General features: G+C 48.8%; 2 protein-coding genes across 11 annotated transcripts in view; one reads left to right on the top strand and one right to left on the bottom strand.

The window, feature by feature from the left end:
• Positions 1 to 1,185: 1,185 nt before the first annotated feature.
• MRPL52 (mitochondrial ribosomal protein L52) lies at positions 1,186 to 4,778 on the bottom strand. Of its 5 annotated transcripts, none has more exons than XM_032622766.1 (5): positions 4,730 to 4,778; positions 4,567 to 4,627; positions 4,423 to 4,490; positions 2,099 to 2,163; positions 1,186 to 1,730 (listed from the first exon to the last, which is right to left on the bottom strand). In XM_032622766.1, the coding sequence occupies exons 1-5, from the start codon at positions 4,755 to 4,757 to the stop codon at positions 1,578 to 1,580; spliced, it is 375 nt and encodes a 124-aa protein (XP_032478657.1). In that variant the 5' UTR covers positions 4,758 to 4,778; the 3' UTR covers positions 1,186 to 1,577. The 5 variants fall into 5 exon arrangements, with proteins under 5 accessions (XP_032478657.1, XP_032478658.1, XP_032478659.1 ...); XM_032622767.1 differs by having other exon boundaries at positions 1,187 to 1,730; positions 4,567 to 4,624; positions 4,730 to 4,775; XM_032622770.1 differs by having other exon boundaries at positions 1,621 to 1,730; positions 2,092 to 2,163; positions 4,567 to 4,624; positions 4,730 to 4,775.
• A 3,787-nt stretch (positions 4,779 to 8,565) lies between these two features.
• The window catches only part of SLC7A7 (solute carrier family 7 member 7), a 36,129-nt gene continuing 24,254 nt past the window's right edge, over positions 8,566 to 20,440 (top strand). The window contains exons 1-3 of one of the 6 annotated variants that reach the window (XM_032622705.1): positions 8,566 to 8,799; positions 11,432 to 11,603; positions 16,020 to 16,565. In XM_032622705.1, the coding sequence (XP_032478596.1) occupies positions 16,067 to 16,565 (499 nt within the window). In that variant the 5' untranslated portion in view covers positions 8,566 to 8,799; positions 11,432 to 11,603; positions 16,020 to 16,066. Of the gene's footprint in view, positions 8,800 to 8,982; positions 9,188 to 9,381; positions 11,604 to 13,219; positions 14,463 to 14,484; positions 14,954 to 14,976; positions 15,626 to 16,019; positions 16,566 to 20,440 lie in introns of those variants that run through there. The other 5 variants (XM_032622702.1, XM_032622700.1, XM_032622701.1 and 2 more) reach the window with 5 other exon arrangements.

Here is a 20,440-nt window from a genome sequence, read left to right as displayed (position 1 = left end):
GCTAGGGCCTGTGGCTCAACCGTATTGAAAATTGTGTCCCTTATTCTTGTCAGCCACCTCTGTCCCTACCCTAACAAAAAATAATAATTAAAAAAAAGCAACAATAACGAAACCCAACTACCCACTGACAAATCCCACCACCACACTGGATCTGGGGGTCCTGTCCCTGGGGAAAGACGAATGCACCCCCCTTTTTTATTGTCCTTTGCAATCTGCTGCCCCTTTAACTAGAACTGGCTGGGGAGGAAAGGAGTGCAAGGCCATGAAACGCGGGGAAAGGCAAATCAAGTTTGGTGAAACTGCAGAAAAGAGAGAATGGGAGTCAGGCCTACGGGGGTTTAGTTCCCGCTCTATACCGGAAAAGGAGATAATCCCTGAAAGAGTATAATCTCCTCCTTCAGGGGCTGACTAGACTCTGAGAACAAAAGGTGGAGGTAAGAAGGGAAGGGGGAGGGCAGGCTAGAGCTGATGGTGGGAAAGGGAGACTGATAAGAGGCTGAGGGCTAGATCTGGAAAAGCAACACAACAGAGGCAGGAAAAGTGTGGGACACAGAAAACCCAACCATCAGCGAAATCTAAGATCCAGGAACTGCATTGGTCAGCGAAGAGAGGAAGGAGGTTGGGGGGGGGGGGCGGAGAAGAAGGGAGGGAAAGAAAGCAAGGGAAGGAATAAAGGAGGCTGGACAGAAATTATGTCAGGTAGGAAGTTCCAGAAATCCTAGAGATAAAAGAACTGTCACATTATTTGTGGCAGGAGAATGGAAGAAAAGCCCAGTGCTCGGTATTGTAATGGGGGCAAAGGTCCTTTTCCCCTCAGAATCCATGGGAGGAGCCATGATCAATAAAATGAAAGGTTTCCCTGGGGCCTGTGCAGCTAACAGATCTGTGGGAAGTATATGGTGGCTATTAGGTACCTATTCCACAGTCACTGTTTGGGGGCTGAGCACCGCAGGGCTCCCCTGCACAAGTGGGGGTTGGGAAGTACAGGCCTCTCTCCAACCAACCTCTGCAATTCAGTCAGAACCACAGAAACCTCAGGATCCCACTCTTCAGCAGAACATGCAACACCCAAGTCTGCTGTTGCCGTGTCAGCCTTCCCAGTGGGAGTATCCTCTAGGGCCATGTATCTGAAGTTTACAAAAACTGATACCAGTTGCTTGCCAAAAAGTGGATCTCAGCTGGAAAGCCTTTTTCATCAAAACATTTATTAATGCGTAACTGCATGAGGCCTGAACTCTGTACGGGCTGTTAAAAGCTTTAGTGTGTGGCTAAAGCCAGGGAAACTGTTGCCCTCTTTTTCGTGCTTGCAGAGCAGCAAAGTTGGGCCAGTCCTATGGCCTGCAAAAGAGGGGGTCAATACCCCCGAGCAAGATTCTGCTGAACCGGAATGGAGCTGTGGTGAGGGCACTGTGCCAACACTTCCAGGCAGTGATCTTACAGCCTGTTCTTCCTGGTGTCCATCCTCTTTTGCCCTGAAGACAGATGGGGAACATAAAGACTTTCTTCTGGCTGGGATGACACATCTAGGTGATAGAACAGAAAGCCAGAGCCAGGCCGGGGCAGACAGGAGTTGCTTTTTATTGACTTGGTCGTGGGTTCTGCAGTAGAGCCCCTTTGGGTTTAAGAGCATTCTGCTTCTTCCTTTCTTCTTCCTGCAACTTCTCTTGCTGCCTGAGCTGCCATGCCTGTAATCCAGCATCCATTTCCTGTGACAGCAGTACAACTCGTCTCTGAAACAGACAGGAAAACAGTGTGGATAACATCTGGGGCTTGAGCTCTGCACCATATATCCTTTCATTCACAGATCAAAGTCAGAGGTTTCAGCTGGAAAATGATACCCCTGACTGGGGAAGGGGTGGAACCAGGTCCTGGGCTGGGAAGCAGGAGGAAGGCAGCAAAATGGGTGTCTGCTATTGGTTCCTGCCCTAGGAGTGACCCACTCTACCCTCCCTTCTCCCGGTACTGTTAAAACCTTTGGCGGATAAAACCTCGGAGTGAGGGGTACGTGTTAGCTTAGGTGCCAAATAAAGACAAATTACAATTTAAAATCTCTCCCTGATTACACACAGTTTGCTCTGTGTGGGCTCTGGCCACTCACTGCAAACTTTTCCCTTTGGGCTTTTCTTCGAAGCTGGCCTTTCATTGGAGGAGCAGGGCGGCCATCTGCAGATAGAAGTGAGAGAAAAGGCGAGTGTTAGAGATGGCCTGCAGGACCCTGGGAAAGCGGCTGTGATAGGAAAGAGGGAAGAACAAATCTTGAGCTCCTCTTTTCCATTTCACACCCACTGTAGCTTAATTCCCCTAGAACACTTCCCTCAATGGTGAGGTATGCCAGAACCACCAAGAATAAACTCCTAGGCCTGTTCCTACTCTATTTTACTTACCCCTCCCTCATTAGCCTAGAATTTGAGGTCCTTTGCAATGCTGAATCTCCTGTTTTATCTTCAGAAACCCTCCATTCAAGCAATCTGATTACTGTTCTACTTACGAGTCCTTGCTGAGTTCCCTCTCACTCTATAATGAAACACCCTCTTTTCCTTTCCTTCCAGCCAAATTCTCATTCTTAGGCCCACCTCAAGCTGTACTTGTCCCAGAAATCCTTCTCTAACCTCTTCAACTCTGTCAGCTCTCTCTTCTGAAAGAAATGCATCTCCATCATTTAATATTCATCTCTGTTTGGGGACATTTATTGTACTACTGATTGTTTTTAGCCTTATTTAGCCACCTCAAATCCTTCTGGAAAGGGGCAGAGCACTGAAATATTATTACTTAATTTTTAAAATGTCCATGCTTTGTTTTTCCAGCTAGACTTTTAAGTTCCTTGGGATTAGGGACTGTATCCCTTACTTTCACTGTAGTATAGTGTAGGCCCATAATAAAAATCTTATGTCTGCTGACTTGCTGAAAAAATGCAGTATCTGATCTCAAGTAGTTTATAACAGAGATTAAAAGGATACTTACTTTCTACAAAGAAAGAAAGAAACAGTGAAAACTCTGTCCAAAAGTTTGAAGGCAAGACAAATAAGAGATAATATTCATCAGGAAAGAGAACCAATACTGTGTATACCAGGTGCTTTATACTGGTTGTTTCATTTTATCCTTCCAAGAACCATCTGAGATAGGTATTCTTCTTTTACATTTGTGGAAACTGAGACATACCATTAAGTAACTTGCTAACCACAAAGTTAGCAAGTAGAGTAGCCTGGATTAAGAATCAATTCCATGGGCTTCTCTGGTGGCACAGTGGTTAAGAATCCACCTGCCAATGCAGGGGACGGGGGACCCATCCCTGGTCCGGGAAGATCCCACATGCCACAGAGCGACTAAGCCCGTGCGCCACAACTACTGAGCCTGCGCTCTAGAGCCTGTGAGCCACAACTACTGAGCACGTGTGCCACAACTACTGAAGCCCACGCGCCTAGAGCCCGTGCTCCCAACAAGAGGAGCCACCACGACGAGAAGCCCGTGCACTGTAACGAAGAGTAGCCCCTGCTCGCAGTAACTAAAGAAAGACCGTGTGGAGCAGCGAAGACCCAACGCAGCCAAAAATAAGTAAGTAAAAATAAAATAAATTAAAAAAAAATTCAATTCCAGAGTCTTCCCAATATTCCATACTACTTCAAGGAGCTCCTAGGCATCCTACAGTAAATAACAAGTAGGAAAAAAATCTTCACCATCCTCCTCAGCCACCAAATATCTGATTAAGAAGGTTCATACTCCTGTAGAATCCAATACTCAGGTTTCTGTGCTGTTGAAGGGGGCCTGGCCTCTGCCCAGTTCTAGTCCTGGCTTTGCTACTATCTAGCTGTGTGCTCCTAAGCAATTTACTTCTGTAGGCCTCAATTTTACCACCTGTGAACTGGAGTCCCAAGGCAGTGGGGAGTGGCTTCAACTTTTCTAAGGTTCTTCCTTTCTAGGGCGTTTTGTTTTGTTTTGTTTTAAGGTAAAGGAAGAAACTTTTCTGAAGAGAGCCCGTCATCCTCTGTCCTCACTCTTTCTAAGCCTCTCTCTGAGACGCTCATTTAGGCAGCCTCTCAAAGAGCTCTACCTGCACTTGGTAACAAATTCTCAACAATGTACTCACCACACAGAAGGGCGGTTCCTCGTAACTTTAAAAAAACCACGTCCCTCTTAGACACATAAAGTCTTGTCCCTCCCGCGGGATGCCCCACATCAGAGTTAGCTTCTGCTTATCCCCACAAGCCAAGAAGATCCTGTCTAGCTTTACTTTCCATAGGCGTAGTTTAATTTATAAAATAAACAATAGGATTTCTTCCCCCCAACTCCAAATACAAAGTTCAATACGTTGTCCGTTCAGACACAACCCGCACCTTGACACTCCCCCCAACTCCCCTCCGACCACGGGCGTTCCCTCTGGGTGAAAATCTCCGAAGTAGAGTTAACTGTCAGATCAGCGCTCACCCGCGTAAGACCAGTCTGGGAGCTCCGTAAGGGGCCCGTAGTCGGAGGGGTTGGCGGCAAGGCCCTGCCTGGGTGGAGAAAAACAATTCCGTGAGGACTCAGCCCAGCATCTGGCCCCTCAGTTCCCCCCAGACCGGCACTCACTGGAGTCGCCACTGACTGCCCGCCCGAGCCGCGGCGCCGCAGTGCAGCCTCCGGACACCTGCTGGGAAAACGGCAGAGTTGGGAAAGAGGCCGTGCAGCCAGCCTAGGCGTCCCGGGCCTGCCTCCACGAACCCCTGAGCCCCCGGACCCTACACCCGCTTACTAGACAGCAGTAAACGCAAAGCCGCCATGCTGAAGCGCCGAACCCGGAAGTGGGTGTGGCCTCTCGGCCACGCCCGACGCTGCGCGGGAAGCCGGGAGTCGCCATCTTGAATCTGGTTTTCAATCAAGGGCCGCGCCATCTTGGCTCATCGTACGGAAAAGAGGGACAAAACTGCTTCCAGGGATTTTTGGGTGAGAACGGTCGTTCAGCGTATGCATTCTCAGTGGTGGTTACAACCGTGCTCAAGTCGCCTGCGCCCAGACTAAACCGTTCCGAACTGTTTCCCCCCACCCCCCCCCATTGCCCAGCAGCGGTCTCTAGTCCTTTGAAATTTATTCTTTTATATCAGTTGAGTAACATCCACGTGACCGCATTCTGTCTTCTGGCATCACTGTAACATATTTCCTCCAGCCTAAGAGTCAAATTTAGAGTGAATCAGAGAATTTGGGTTTCAGTTCTCATTTATCAAACGAAATTGAAAAACTTGTATGTGATAAGCACTGTATTCGGTGTGGAGAGCAGAGCAGACGTCCCTATTCAGATAGAGCTCCTAGTCTAGAGAGAGATGAAGATAAATAATCATACACATTACTGTAATATTACAGCTGAGATGAATGCTGGGAAGGGAAGTAGGTGCTGCTTGTGAGCATATGATGGGAACGATCTGGAGTAGGCTGTCTAATAAGGCTTTCTTGAGGAAGAGGTATTGGAGCTAACATCTGATTCCATTTTTATAAGAGCTACCACCACACACTGTATAATATAATCCTCGCAAAAACCTTGTGAGGTAGGTAGTAGTAAGTGGCAAACCCAGATCCGTGGCTTCTTCCCTCTTTCTTTTATCACTTACAGACATACTTTTATTGTGCTTTGCAGGTATTGCATTTTTTACAAATTAAAGGTTTGTGGCAATCTTGCATAGAGCAAGTCTATCAGTGCCAGATTTTCAAACAGCATTTGTTCTCTTTGTGCCTTTGTGTCACATTTTGGTAATGCTTGAAATATTTCAAGCTTTGGCATTATTATTTGTTATGGTGATCTGTGATCTTCGATGTTGCTATTGTAATTGTTTTGGCATTTTTTTAGCAATAAGATATTTTTCGACTAAGGTATGTACTTTTGTTTTTAGACATAATGCTATTGCACACTTTTAATAGACTATAATATAGTGTAAACATAATTTTACATGTACTGGGAAACTAAAAAATTCCTGTGACTCACTTTATTGTGATATTTGCTTTATTGTGGTGGTTAGCTCCGAGGTATGCCTTACTTGCCCTTGGGGAAGTCATTTATCCCTAATTTCTTCATTGAAGAAAAAGCTTAAAATATATCACATTTATGAAAACATTTTAAGAACGATAAGGTAAGTGAAAGTGCTTTATAAATGGTGAAGCTCCTACAAAAGTGGCCATTACTCTTGTGCTAGGCTATAGACACTTAAACACATGCTGACTGGGGGAACCTGAGGGAGTGGTGTAATGGCCTATCTGGAAGTTTATCATTTCCTTCTGCAAGACTGGGAAGTTTTTCCACAGGAGGTGGCTCTGAACTGTGCTTTGAAAGAGGGGAAGGGTGGGTCCTGGTTTAAGAAGTAAAAGCAGCTGTTTTGATAACAATAAGAATGGTATAGGGGAGGGCTGAACTAGAAGAAGGGATGGGAATAAAAGAACCTTGGCTGTAAGCCAACAGATGGACCCAAAAAACTAAGCAAGGGAAGTAAGACAATAGAGTACCATTACCATTTTACATTTGTACACTTAATTTTCAGTTATCAAAACACTTCTGTATAAATGATACAAAACACTTCTTTATAAATTTTCATAATAAACCCGTAAAACAGATAAGACAGACCAGGAAGCAATCACTGTAGAGATAGCTTGTAATTTTCAGAGATCAGGAAATTGAACCAAAATGTGGCTGTGGATTTATTGTTTTACAGTTGCAATAATGACTGAGTAACACCTTTCCCAGGCTAGACTCCATGTGCCTTTGGCTGGTTCTGAGATAGACAGCTGAGGCAGACAGCACTGCAATCCCATTACATAGTTTACAGTTGGAGAATCACGTAGTAGGAGCCAAGGGCTGGAAAAATAACGTCGGTGTCAACATTCAAGATTCGTAGGAAAGATGAAAGGCTGGCACTACTATCAACACTATATAAAGGAGTTGAACCAGCAACACTCCTCTATCTTTTAGTAGCTCACACACTATGGGTGCAAAATCATGAAAAAGGCCACATGCATTAAGGGGAACAAATAATGTGGACAATATTAACTCCACATGCAGAACTGAACACATGCACTAATTTAATAGCCGTGGGAGTCAAGGAGCCAGAGCTGGAGGACTTTGGGGCAAATGGGAATCTTGATCTGTAAAACTGGGAAAACTGGGAGGGGAAAGGTCTTTGGAAGGAAGATGAGTTCAGCCTTTGATGTGGTTAGAGTGATGTGGCAGGGGGGACAATCCATGGATTGGAAATCCATGGGTTGGAAATAGGGGTTAGGATTTTGAGAGGGAGAGAGAAAGAGAGCTCTAGTGCTGACAGCTAACATCATCAGCATTCTCAGGGACCTCATGGAACACTGTTGCAGGGGAGTGGGTCTGGCACTAGGACAGCACTCTTCAATGACTTCATCAGACTCTAAACCACAGGAAAGCGGTTTCATCATCCCCTAACTGAATGTCTTTCAGCCTCTGGGCTTCATCTGGCAAAGGCTAGAGTTAACAATGGTGGGAAGCATCTGGAATCTGAGCTTCATGTCTTTCCTCTGTTACTTAAACTCCTTTGCCTCTCCAGGGCATCACAGCCCGCATTTGGCTTTAACACATTGTTGTCCATTCATGTTTTCATCCAACATGTTTATTCAAATATCCTTCTGTCAGGTCTGTATACAGTAATTTTTGTACAAGTGCACTGGGCACGTTGGTGCTTTTTAAACTGTTGTGATGAATAATGATGTTGGAGAAAGAACATTAAGTGAAGGTGACTCTGGGTAGCTAATTCCACCTCATTTTGCAACCTCTTCCCCCTTTTGCATACCGTGACTAAATTCTGAGGTTGAAGAAGAGCGAACTATTTGGGAAGTGTCTTATTTCCTGTTCCTTCATTGGCTTCCTCCTTAGGACCGCTCAAAAAAGATCAAAATCACTGTCACTCCATGCAAGAACTGTGGGAACTGACAGCTATAAACCACCCACTCACACAATACATTGCTTTGCATATTATTTCCTTATTACTAACATAATTTATTGTAACATATTCCTTTTCTTTTCCCATGGCTGTCAAATCTCTGCTCAATCAGTACAGGCTAAATTCTGTGTTAAATGACCCAGCTTCAGGATGGGTAAATTATGACCTCGGGCTACGCTCTTTTTTTCTCGCCTGGTAGCTGGGAAGTCTCTTAAGCTGTGTGCCTTTCCACCAGACTGGTCTTGAAGGTGAGTGGTTCTCTATGAATCTCTGCAGAGTGGCTTTAAAAGATGCCAAAGCTGGACTGTCCATAAAGTCTACTAAAGTAAATTGTATTATTTACAAGTCATCTTTTAGGTTTAATACGTGGTGAAACATTTTCACATTCCTTTCCTTGAATTAGTCCAGCAACTTCCTCTTTTATTGGTCCACTCTGCCACTAAGATCCTTCAGATGAAAGGTGCGGTGGGGACTCCAGCCTCCCGGACACCCTCAGCCCGGACATTTTTGGTTAAGTGCTGCCTCCTGGCGGCGGCCCTACGGCCCGACACCTTCCCGGCCCGGTGGAGACCACTTTCTTTAATTTGGGATGTTGAAGCTGACGCAACAGCTTCCCCGAGGGGGCGGAGAGTTGAGTCGCCCTTCCGGGAGACCCCTCCCTTGGCTCCAAGCGGGCGCCGCTCCCTCCCCTCCCCCACGGGACTTGTCGATCCACAGTCCCTCCCGAGTTTCAGCCGAGAGCGTCTCGGAGCTGGAGGCGGGTTTGCCTGGGTTCGGGGCCCTTGCCCAGACCCCCGTCGGGCCCGCCAGCTCGAGCTGGATTGGGAGGGGGGGAAGAGGAAGCTGAGCGTTCCTGGGGAGGAGGACGCGTCTAAGGGTATCCGCGGTCATTTTCATTTCTCAGGGGCAGCGCAGCTGTGCCTGAGCCAGGACAGGGCAGGGGAGCGGCTTGCGGGGCCTCTCGGTTCTCGGACCTTTGCGATCTTCGCCTACACCGACCACAAGCTCTCTCTTCTAGCGCTTCCTGGAGCCCGTGGGGGGGGGGGGCGGGGACTGCTTGGCCAGGTGGAGGGAACGAAGGAGTCCGGGTGAGGTGGGGTCCTGCTGCCCCAGGGCAGAGCCCGCCTCGGCCGCCGCAGCCAGACCTGGACTTCGGAGGCGACCGAGCCTCCCAGAGGGCCTTTGGGGGCGGGCGGTGGCTGGGTCGAGGTGCGAAGGCGAGATCTTCGGGCCGCACACACGGAACCGGGGTCCGAGAGAAAGAGGGAAGTAACGGGAAACGGCGGGGACGACGTCAGGGGGCAGGGCCGGGAGAGCTAGGCTGGGAGGGGGGGCAGGGCGGGAGAAACGGGCAAAGGTGAGCTCTGCGCGCGGACGGGGCGGGGGCGGAAGGGGGATGGGGCGGGGCGAGGAGCGCAGCGGGGGCGGGTCTGGGGAGAGTTCCCGCTGAAGGGCGTGCAGTTCCACTTTCCTCGAACCCGCATACATTTGGTTGAGCCTGAGCGCTTGCCTCCCTCTGCCTTTGTCCCCTCTGACCTTTCACTCCTTCTTCGCGGACGTCGCACCTTGCGCTCGCCGCACCCAGACCGGCCACCTGAGCCTGGGTGTGGGGCAGAGCAGCCGGGAGCTTCCAAGCCGGGGAAGGCGCGTTAGATGAGGGGCTTTTTGTTTTACCACTGAGGAAGCGGAAAGTCCCATTCAAATCCTTCTAGACCGCCAAGTAAAACTGTGAAAACTATACTCTTTTCCTTTCCTTCGACCCATTACAATCAAAAAGAATAAATACCCTCCCCCCTCAAAACTCGTCGATTAGGAGCCAGAGCAGCTGCAGCATAGGTGGGCCTGAAGGGCAAATTCAGGACATTCCCGCAGCCCAACTGGGAAATCAGTCTAGGAGGAAGGGCATTGTTCATTCATTTATGCTTCCAGCAAACATTCGTTTGTCTGCACGGGCCCTGCGCTGGGGATACCAGCGAGTAAAGCTCTGGTGGTGCTGCATGCTAGTGGGGGAGGTGACAGCAAACAAACAAACTCCAGGTGATAGTGGGTGCCTTTGAAGAAAAGTCCGGCCGGTAAAGCGGATGGAGATTGGCAAAGGGAAGAAGTTACTCCTTCCGAGACTCCTCAGGGAAGGTCTCTGATAGAGTGGTGTTTAAGTACAGACCTGAATGGAGTGAGTGAGGGAATGAACAATAACATGGAGAATGTTCCAGGCAGAAGGAACAGCCATTGCAGAAGCCCTGAGGTGGCAGGGAGCATGCTTGTGTGGCAACAGCAAGGAGACCAGTGTGGCTGGAGTGAGGGAGAGGGAACAGGGGCCAGTGCCAAAAGGGGCAGCTTTAGGGCTGTCTTCCTAGGAACTTCCCTCATTTACAACTTGGATTTGAGCCCAGAGTGGGATTAAGGGGCAGGCCAGCTGGGCAAGCAGCCTGGGTCTAAAAGGGCGCTAAGTTATCCTTAGGGTAATTCAGACGTTTGGAGCCAATGAGCTCGGACTTCTGTCTCTTGGTGAACTGTAACTTGGCTCCCCTCCACTGACAGAATCCTTGACGACTGCTCACCTAGACCACCTGTCTCTAGAATAATTCTGCAACACGCAGGTACAGGTACAAGTTGCAGGGTTAGACCAGCCAGCTGATAGTTGCCTAGAGGCAGTGATCACAGCTGGAATTCTGAAAATGTGCTATGCGCTGTGAAGTGCCACTCCCTGAGATTTATGCCATTGTCTACATTCAGAATGGTTTGATATGCCTACCAAGAAACTGTCTGCTTCAGAAAACTGCATGTAATGAATTCATGCATTAAGCTCTAATTTTGAAGAGAAAGAATGAGGCTTCCAGTTTTTATTCCGAGAAAATCGGTATTCCCCCACTTCTGCTACATAAACATTCAACAGATATTTAAATAATGCTGGTTTGAGGGGGTGCCAACTCACTGGCTTGCCCAGGGTGCCAGGGCTTGCTCTGGTCCACTTGGCCGGCTCTTACCTGGCAACACTCGCATCACGTGAACCACCTGGGGACCTGATATGTGAGCGGGCTTGCTTAGTGTTTGGGTGTGTGCGTGGCTATAACCCCACAACTGGCCTTCCTTGGTATGCATGGCTTACATAGGGGCTGAAATGGCACTGAGGCTCTTGAGATGGGACCACAGAGTTCCAACACCCTAACCATGGATCCTGTGCCCTCCACAGGGCCAAGTATAGTATGTGAGTGGGAGATGAGTAGGGAATGGAATGAGCGGGGAGGGGAGTTGTAAAGGGCATCAGGAGAGCACCTAGGTCCTAGGTCACTGGGAAAACTCAAGACCTCAGTAAATGCAGGACAAGCAGGAAGTTCAGGGGCTGAGGTAGAGGGGAGGAGGAGCTGAGGCTCCGAGTGGAGAAGGTGCCTGGAGGCGGGCAGGCATTGAGGTCCTCTGGGTCTGAACAGGCGGTCCCAGCTCCAACCCGTTCCCTGGCCCCTCCCTGCTGCCGGCCAGAGTCACACATGTGTTTTCCTGTTTTCCAGATCGGTCCCCGGAGTCACACTCTGCCTTTTCTGCTCTTCAGAGTCAACAGCTGCTGGAGCTCGAGCCTTACCCCGGGTTCCCTTTCCCAGCACCTGCCCCTCCTCCCAAGTGCTGGTACCTCCTCCTCCTCCTCCTCCTCCTCCTCGCACCTGCCCGAAGATCTCAGGACAGGTAAGAGATGGGAGAGGAGGGACGATGGGCGAGAGGGGAAGTGTCAGAGGAGGATGGAGTGAGTCCTGAGAATTGGCTGAACCGGAGACCCGTGAGCCTCTTATTTTCCCAGCCCCAGCCCTCCCCACGCAGAGCCCTCTGCCCAGAGACTTCAGCGCTGCATTCGTGGAGGCCCTGGCCTCAGAAGTAAACACTTTCTTTCTTGCTGCACTTTTTAAAAAAAAATTTTTTTAAGGGACTGTCATAGCTACAGTGGAATATAGAAAAACAAATGGAGAATGGGGAAGGGAGTAACTGAGCTCCCAGCTTGGGGAGATGGGGGAATCCATCGGGAGCAGAGTGTGTCTGTTTTCTGTTCCTGATGTTCGGGGAGGCAGCACAGCCCAGTGGGAGCTAGGAAGGCAGGACGCGGGTGTCTGGGGGAGAAAGTGTCTTTTCACCTTAGCTCCCTGAGCTTGACTGAGGAACCAAGACGCTGAACAGCATGCTGGTCCCTGGAGGAAGCGTGTTTTGGTTTTGCCATATTCACAGGTGGGGTCAGGGTGCGGGGCTTCCCTGCCTGCTGGGGCCCTGCTCCCTGTGTTCCCTGAACCCCTGAATCTGAAACTTCTCCTGTAGGATGAGTGTGTTGTCCAGTAATCTCCACTAGGTCCTCAGAGAGGTACGCACTTCAGACAGGAAGGAGACGGGGTGCTGCGTATCTGGAACTCTGTTATCTCCTGGGATTCCAGGCTCTGCAAGTTTCTCTTGTAAAGCCTGGGGTGGGCGAGCACTTCAGGACAGGTCCTGCTGGTTCCAGGCTGCCTGAATGGTGGAGGCATGACCCTGAGAGCTGGGGTCTCAGGAAGGAATGCGAGCCGCCAAGGATGGTACCTTCCTGCCCACGGAGCTGGTGCTGGGCAGTGGTTGAGAAAAGAGGGGGCATCTTTTCTCTGAAGTCAGCCTCCTCCGTCCAGTTTGAGTGGGTCTACTGAAGAGTAGGCTAGGAAAGGGATTCCATTCATATAGATAAGCACTTCCTGGTGAGACCACTAGGGTGTGCTGTTTGCTGGAGTGTGGGTTTCTCCCCAGTGGGTTTTTGTCTCAAGATTCCATGATGAGGATTTCACCTTTCAGATACCACCAGCCAGAAAATAAACCCTGCACACGTCTCTCCCCACTTAACCTTACAGTTTCCCCTTCATTTGTCCCCCTTCACTCCTTTTCCCTATGCCCCATTAGGACACATGCTCACCCTTGGTGCCAGGGAATTTGATCTTAAAAGGCCTAGCGTGATGATGCGTTTCCGTGTGTTTTTGTTTGCTTTAGAAGTGGGCACCCTAGCAATACAGCAGAGCACTGCCAAGAGGACTTGTAATCGTTTCTCATTCCTGCAAAGGGATGAGAAAGCGGAAGAGCAGCCAGGAAGGAGATGGATGGGCTTTGTTGGAGCCTTTAGCCTAGACTTTATTTTATTTTAAATTTATTTATTTTATTTATTACTTATTTTTGGCTGTGTTGGGTCTTCATTGCTGCGCGCGAGTTTCCTCTAGTTGCGGTGAACGAGGGCTACTCTTCGTTGCGGTGTGTTGGCTTCAGTAGTTGTGGCTCGCTGGCTCCAGAGCGCAGGCTCGGTAGTTGTGGTGCACGGGCTTAGTTGCTCCACGGCACGTGCGGGTCTTCCCGGACCAGGGCTCGAACCTTTGTCCCCTGCACTGGCAGGCGGATTCTTAATCACTGTGCCCTAGCCTAGACTTTAGACTGAAGGACAGCAGAGACTTTCTTTTAATCACATCCTCCCCCAGGTAGTTCATTAGGGAGCCATCTGAAGGGCTTTCTTGCCTTAGAGGAGGGCTAGAGACTGGGCAGGTCAGAGCGGGTGGGGAGGTTGGAGAGAGAGCACAGAGCTTGGGCTTTGTTGGCTAACCTGCCTGCCTCCCTTGCTATGGCATCTTGGCAGGTGACTTACTTAGTGTCTGCCTTAAGGGGCTGCTGGGGGGATTAAATGAGATAAGACATGTAGGTGTTTAGCAATATGTCTGGCTTGGTTAAGTGCTCAGTAAATGACAGTTACTATTATTATAGGAACGTTTAAGGGTGAGCTGGGAGAAAAGGACAGTCTTCTGGATGGATTTCAGAAGTTTTTGTGAGAGTGGCTTGGGAGATATGATCTCTGGGAAGGCTAACATCGGGGTCCCCCTTCTGGGTGAAAAAAAAAAAGTTTAAGGGACTAGAAGGTGAGGTTGTAGGGTAAAGATATGCACCCCCCTTACCCCAGGGCTTTTTAGATCTTTGTTCTCTGGTAGTTGAATAACCAAAGGGGGTTTGAAAGGGCACGAGAAGGAACAGAAAGACAGTTGGATTTCAGAATAAGTAGGGTGTATTTCTGTTGGTAAAGGAGACCCAGGATACCGGAGTTAAGTAGACTCTAAAAACAGAATATATGCTTTCCCCAAATTGCTCAACTTCCTCTGTCTGTTCTGGGCCTGTCCAGTATATCTCAGTGAAAACTTATTTACCCATAGTTTTAGGAAATTAGAGTAAACTTGTATTTGGGGAAGGTGTTTATAGGAATTTATGCTTAGCCCATAGATCCTGGTATGTTTTCTTAAGGATGAAAGGGCCTGTGAGTTGGGCATGGATGCAGCCAGAGGTTTCAGTCTCATTTCTTGACCTTGTTTCCTCAGAAGCAGCTTGAGGATCAGCCTTGGGGTCATGGCGCAAGTTTCGGGCGGCCACCTCTCACTCTGTGCGGGGAAGTGTGCAGAGTTCTCTTAGGACACCCGATCACGAGTTGGACTGTACTTACACTTCCTCTAATCTGCATGTGAACAAGCCTCTGTGGCACAATGTGCAACCTTCCTGCCTTTCTTGTTCAGGGTGAGAGAGAAGTGGGGCTAAGCCGGGGCCTGGAGTGAGAGAGGGCTGTGCATTCTTTCTCAGCCGCAGCCCTGTCCTCAGCTAATTTGCTTGGGGACAGCTTCCCCAGGGCTGCAGAAGCTGCACCCACCCAGCTGACCGTCAATCCTTTCTTCTGGGCCCCTGGTCCTGGAGCAGAGCTGACAAAGGAGATTTCTGAGAGAGGGCGTTCTTATCACAGAAAGTGCTGAGCCAAGAGCTCCTAGCCTGCCCCTTGCAGACGGGAAGGGCCAGTGAACCTTGGACCCAGACAGTTGCTTAACACCCCTCTCCCCCTCCCTCTGTCCCTCCGCCCTTCTTGACTTCTTGATATGACTTAAATCCATAAGCATTTGCCCGGCCTTTCCTTTTACTACTGGCTGAAGAGCAGGAGTGGTCAGATCACAGCTCCCAGAGGCTGTGTCTCTGTGTGGCCGCTGCCTCGGGGACCTGCTTCCACCCAGGGCCAGGGAGTGAGTGTGCTTCCCACCCTCTCCCTCAGCCCCGCTCGTCTTGCCCACTCTCCCTTTGCTGCTCTGCAGTGTCCAATTGCTTCCTTTCCTGAGTGCCTCTAGCCCTAGGATCTGTCTACTTGCTTGGCCAGCCTGGCCTGACCTCCTCTCATCACCTCCTGCTCCGTGATGCCCAGCATTTGCTATCCCGCTTCAGCTGTTTCCTTGCCTCTGCTTTGGTGCTGTCTCTCCAGCAGCAGCCTGCCGGGTGGGGAGTGGTCATCGGCTGCCTCCAGTCGTCTCTAGGTTGGGCTGCACATTTGGATCACTGATCTCTCATCCATACTTTTTTTTGGGTGATGCAACTATGCAGGGATTTCATGGCCGGAGACCTACAACACTAGGGGCTGGGAATGGTATTTGGGAAAGGAAAAGCACGGAAAAGAGGAGGCCTGTCTTCTTTCTGGGTGGGGCTGGGCTGGTTGGGCTTTGCTGAGGCTGAAGAGTTCAGCTGAGGGTTGTTAAGGGATACTCCCTGAACAGGTGGATAGTTGTGAGTTTCCGACAAGAGCTCTCTGAAGCCTTTCCCAGAGCCAGGGTCCTTAGGGGAAAAGGGCAGTGTTGTGAGGAGAACCCACAGACTAGCTGCTTGCAAGGTTGGCTCCCAAGGTCGCATCTCATCACAGGTGACAGGTGAGACTGAAATTGGAGGGAAGACAGACTTTCTTTTGGGTAAGGCTGAAAAGCACAGGCTCAAATCATTATGGTTACACGTGGGAACTGCCAAATTGTTCGTCTTCCTGTCTGCAGTGAGCTCAGATAGAACCGGGATGTAGTTTTCTATCTTGTAAATCAGGTGGGCAGTGCTAGTCTAATGATGAGAAACATGCTTTCTCTCTGGGGAATGAGTGCCATCCTTTAAGGACTCGAGTTGGTGAGCCAGATGGAGAAGAGGTTCATGGGAGGTGGGACGTGAGAGAGAGGTCTCTGAAATGGTGGGCGTGGGTGGCTTGCCCACTCTGGCCCCTGTGGAGGAGAGTTCTCTGTAATTGCCAACCTGTTATATATCTTCACCTTTCTTCCTTAGAGGGCAATGCCAGAAAGCTGGTGAAGGCTTTCTTCTCCTCCTCCACCATGGTCGACGGCGTTGAGTATGAAGTGGCCTCCCAGCATGAGAGGGACGCCTCCCCTTTGGCCGATGAAGCCAGCCCCAGGTCGGAGCAGGTAAAACTGAAGAAGGAGATCTCGCTGCTGAACGGCGTGTGCCTGATTGTGGGGAACATGATTGGCTCGGGCATCTTTGTCTCCCCCAAAGGCGTGCTCATATACAGTGCCTCCTTTGGCCTCTCCCTGGTCATCTGGGCTGTCGGGGGCATCTTCTCCGTCTTTGGGGCCCTTTGTTATGCGGAATTGGGCACCACCATTAAGAAATCTGGGGCCAGCTACGCCTACATCCTCGAGGCCTTCGGAGGACTCCTTGCCTTCATCCGACTCTGGACCTCCCTCCTCATCATCGAGCCCACCAGCCAGGCCATCATTGCCATCACCTTTGCCAACTACATGGTGCAGCCCATCTTCCCGAACTGCTTAGCCCCCTATGCTGCTGGCCGCCTGCTGGCTGCTGCCTGCATCTGTAAGTGGGGCTGGGCAGGAGGGGTGGGGTGGAGCGTGGGGCAGAGGCCAGCACGTGAGTCTGCTTAGTCGGTAAGAAGGAGATGGAAAGGAATGCCTCTGACAGACACTTTTTTGTTGTTGTTAAATTAATGTACGCTAAGTGTGAAAATTCAAACAGCATCAGAGTGTCCAAAAAAAAAAAATCCTTTCTCCCAACTTCCACGGTAAACATCATTAGCAGTCTCTACCTTTGCTGACATTTTTCTTCTTCTTTCAAGGGATGTAGTTCTGTTCTGTTTTACAAAAATGGGATCATAGTACACATATAATTCTACAGTTTGGTTTTTTTCCCCAGAATTTATCAGTGATGCTCTTTTCGATTTACAGATCTACTTTAAAACAATGCTTCATGTTATTCCATGTTAATTTTAAGGATGTATTGTATGTTTAACTAATTAGGCCTCTGTTAATGGCCATTTCAGTTGGTTCCAGTTTTTCAGTCTTACAGATAACACTCCAGTGAATATCCTATTGCGTTTGCGTGAGTTTTTCTGTGGGCTAGATTCTTTTTTTAAAAAATTTATTTCATTGAAGTTGAGTTGATTTACAATGTTGTGTTAATTTCTGTTGTACAGCAAAGTGATTCAGTTATACTTATGTATACATTCTTTTTCATATTCTTTTCCATTATGATTTATCACAGGATATTGAATATAGTTCCCTGTGCTATATAGTAGGACCTTGCTGTTTAGCCATTGTATATGTAATAGTTTGCGTCTGCTAATCCCAAACTCCCAGTCCATCCCTCCCCTCCCCGCTCCCCCTTGGCAACCACAAGTCTGTTCTCTATGTCTGTGAGTCTGTTTCTGTTTCATAGATAAGTCATTTGTGTCGTATTTTATTTATTTATTTATTTTCAATTAAAAAAAATTTTGGCTGCATTGGGTCTTAGTTGCAGCACGTGGGATCTTCATTGAGGCACGCGGGATCTTTTGTTGCGGTGCGTGGGCTCTTCGTTGCGGCGTGTGGGCTTCTCTCTGGTTGTGGCTTGTGGGCTTCTCTCTAGTTGTGGCATGCAGGCTCCAGGGTGCGCGAGCTCTGTAGTTGTGGTGCGCAGGGTCCAGAGTGTGTGGGCTGTGTAGTTTGTGACACATGGGCTCCAGTTGAGGTGCGCGAGCTCAGCAGTTGTGGTGCATGGGCTTAGTTGCCCCACAGCATGTGGGATCTTAGTTCCCTGACCAGGGATCGAACCCACATCCCCTGCATTGCAAGGCGGGTTCTTTACCACTGGACGACCAGGGAAGTCCCTGTGTCATATTTTAGATTCCACATATAAGTGATATCATATTGTATTTGTCTTTCTCTGTCTGACTTCACTTAGTATGATAATCTCTCAGTCCATCCATGTTGCTGCAAAACGCATGATTTTGTTCTTTTTTATGGCTGAGTAATATTCCACCGTATATATGTACCACGTCTTCTTTATCCATTCATCTGTCGATGGACATTTAGGTTGTTTTCATGTCTTGGCTCTTGTAAATAGTGCTGCTATGAACATAGGGGTTCATGTATCTCTTTGAATTATAGTTTTGTCCAGATATCTGCCCAGGAGTGGGATTGCTGGATGATATGGCAACTCTGTTTTTAGTTTTTTTGAGGAACCTCCATACTGTTTTCCATAGTAGCTGCACCAATTTACCTTCTTTGTGGCCTAGATTCTTAAAACTGTCATTTCAATCTACCTTGCCTTTTTCCCCATCTCATAAATAAAATATTATTTAAATTTGTACGTTCAGCAAAGCCACTTTGGAGGTGCTGAGAGGCCGATCCTCTGCAGCCCCTTCCCTTGGCTGCCTCTGTTCTAGAAAAGTGCCCTCGCAGCGTGAGAGACCCTGGGACCTTGGAGACCCCGCCCACCCCCGGCTGTGGAGAAGCTGAGCGGTCCTGTCAGTTTCAGGGGCAGCTGTGTGGGGGACAGGCATTTTGCACCAGGTACAATTGCTTGCTGGATCAACCCTCTCAATCAGCTTCACGTGCTCTTTCCTTTCAGTTTCTCCACTGCCTCATTTGACTCTCAGCTTCCTCTCCAGCCTCCCTCTTTTGACTGTCGTGCAGAGAGCCGGCTGTCCTCTGTAGGCTCCTCCCGTGTTTCGTGTGCCCGTGTGTGGGCTTGGACTCATGTCTGTGTGTGGGGCTGTTTGTCATGCTGGCAACGGTCAGGGAGGTACAAAGGCACTGCTCTAGGTTGCAGGAAGCGGGTTTTCCCTTGAGGTCTTAAATGCGACCTGTAGTTTCTCTGGCATCATTTCCCGATGAGCTGGTGGGCTGACTTTCTGATGAAACTAATTTTAGGATCTGTTGGTCTCGGGGTCCCCTCAAACGTGGGCATATACTTACGTATCTTGTGTAGAGTAAGGATTATTCCACTTAAGTAAAATTTCCAAGAGGGCTGCATCCCTTTAAGCACCAGAATTCTATTTTAGCCATCTTGGTTGAAATCTCTTTAAAACCAGTGATATGTCTGCTTGGCCTCATAACTTGACATTTTTTGTTTTTTTTTTTCTAGTGACTCAGGGTCACCACTGCACATGTCAAAGCTTGTATGACTGAGGCCCCTGGTCTGGGGATGAATGTTTGCTTCCTCAGTGGCCTTAGACAGCTGGCCTGACTTCAGTGCCTCAGGTTTTATTCTTTCATGATTTTGATGTGTGTTGTCTCTGACAGTTATTGTTCCTCGATTCTGGCCTTGGGCCTGCCTTCATCAGTCTTTTTAATTTGCTGCTTCTAATTTGGGAATAGAGATGTACTCAAACTCTTGTGCACCCAAGTACGCACACACACACACATGCACCCTCCTAAGAATACATGTAGAGTAGCCACAGTTACAATTAGTCTAGAGAGCTCCCCAGTTAATAAACGACAGAGTTTCGTGCTGGATTTATGGCATATATTTGAGACAAGCCTGATAGAATGAAAAGCATACCAGACTTGTGTTTGAGGCTGGGCTCTATAACTGTGTGTAGTGACTGTTACTTCCAGACTCCTGTGAGCATGACATGAGATTCAGTGAAAACCATAAATCATGACTCAAGTGTAATGTCTTAATGATTATGGTTAAAATTGCTCTCTCTCGGTAGCTTATAGGACTTTGTTCTATCTCTAATAATCTTCAGAGGGACATAGAGATCTGGAAGAAGGTTCAGAAGGGCAACCGAGATTGTAAGTAAGAATTTAGGGCCATACGATTCATGAGTTTCTTCCTTCAGCTCTTGTTTAATGAGCAACCAGTACAAGTCAGATGCTGAGATATTCTGTCCAGATAGGATCTAGGCAGTAATAGCTCATTTATCTAACCGTAACCCTTCAGGAGGAAACCAAGAAGTAGGGAGAGGAAGAGGCTTACAAGCAGCCGGGAAAGAGGCCCCCTCAGAGCAAGCGAGACGACTTTCCTCTTGTGGGGAGGAGCGCTTAGGACGACAGTACAGGGACTGTGATGTCTGAACTGAATTTTGAATAGAAACATAGCCGTCTCCTCAGACACTTCTCACAGAGGGAACTGTGTGTGAAGGTGCAGGGTACAAAAAGGCGCAGAACCAGTCCAAGAATTCCAGGTAGTTGGTATGGCTGGAATGTGGGTAGGAGAGGAATGAGAAGGGAGAGACTGGAAATGTAGCCCCAGGGCCAGCTCCGAAGGGGTGTATATGGTGCCAGAACAGGTTAGACTTTATCTTGAGAGCAGGCAGAAGCTATTGACTTTCAGTGGAGACATGAAATCCCATTTGCTTTGAAGAAGAACTCTGGCTTTGTGGAGAGTGTTTTTGGAAAAAAGTGAGAGACAGAAGGTAGGGGCACCAGATTAAGGAGCTGCAACCTGAAGGGTAGTGACGGCCTGCA

This window comes from Phocoena sinus, chromosome 2, assembly GCF_008692025.1.
Source record: "Phocoena sinus isolate mPhoSin1 chromosome 2, mPhoSin1.pri, whole genome shotgun sequence".
Lineage (NCBI taxonomy): Eukaryota > Metazoa > Chordata > Mammalia > Artiodactyla > Phocoenidae > Phocoena > Phocoena sinus.
Note: the sequence above shows the minus strand (reverse complement) of the source record. Positions and strands in the feature narration are given on the sequence as shown.

Coding starts and splice junctions, on each gene's coding strand:
- MRPL52 (XM_032622766.1), bottom strand. CDS start 4,757: ATGGCGGCTTTGCGTTTACTGCTGTCTA. Junction 4,491..4,566: donor GGCAGTCAGTGGCGACTCCA/GTGAGTGCCGGT, acceptor TTCTCCACCCAG/GCAGGGCCTTGCCGCCAACC. Junction 2,164..4,422: donor CCCAGACTGGTCTTACGCGG/GTGAGCGCTGAT, acceptor TTCTATCTGCAG/ATGGCCGCCCTGCTCCTCCA.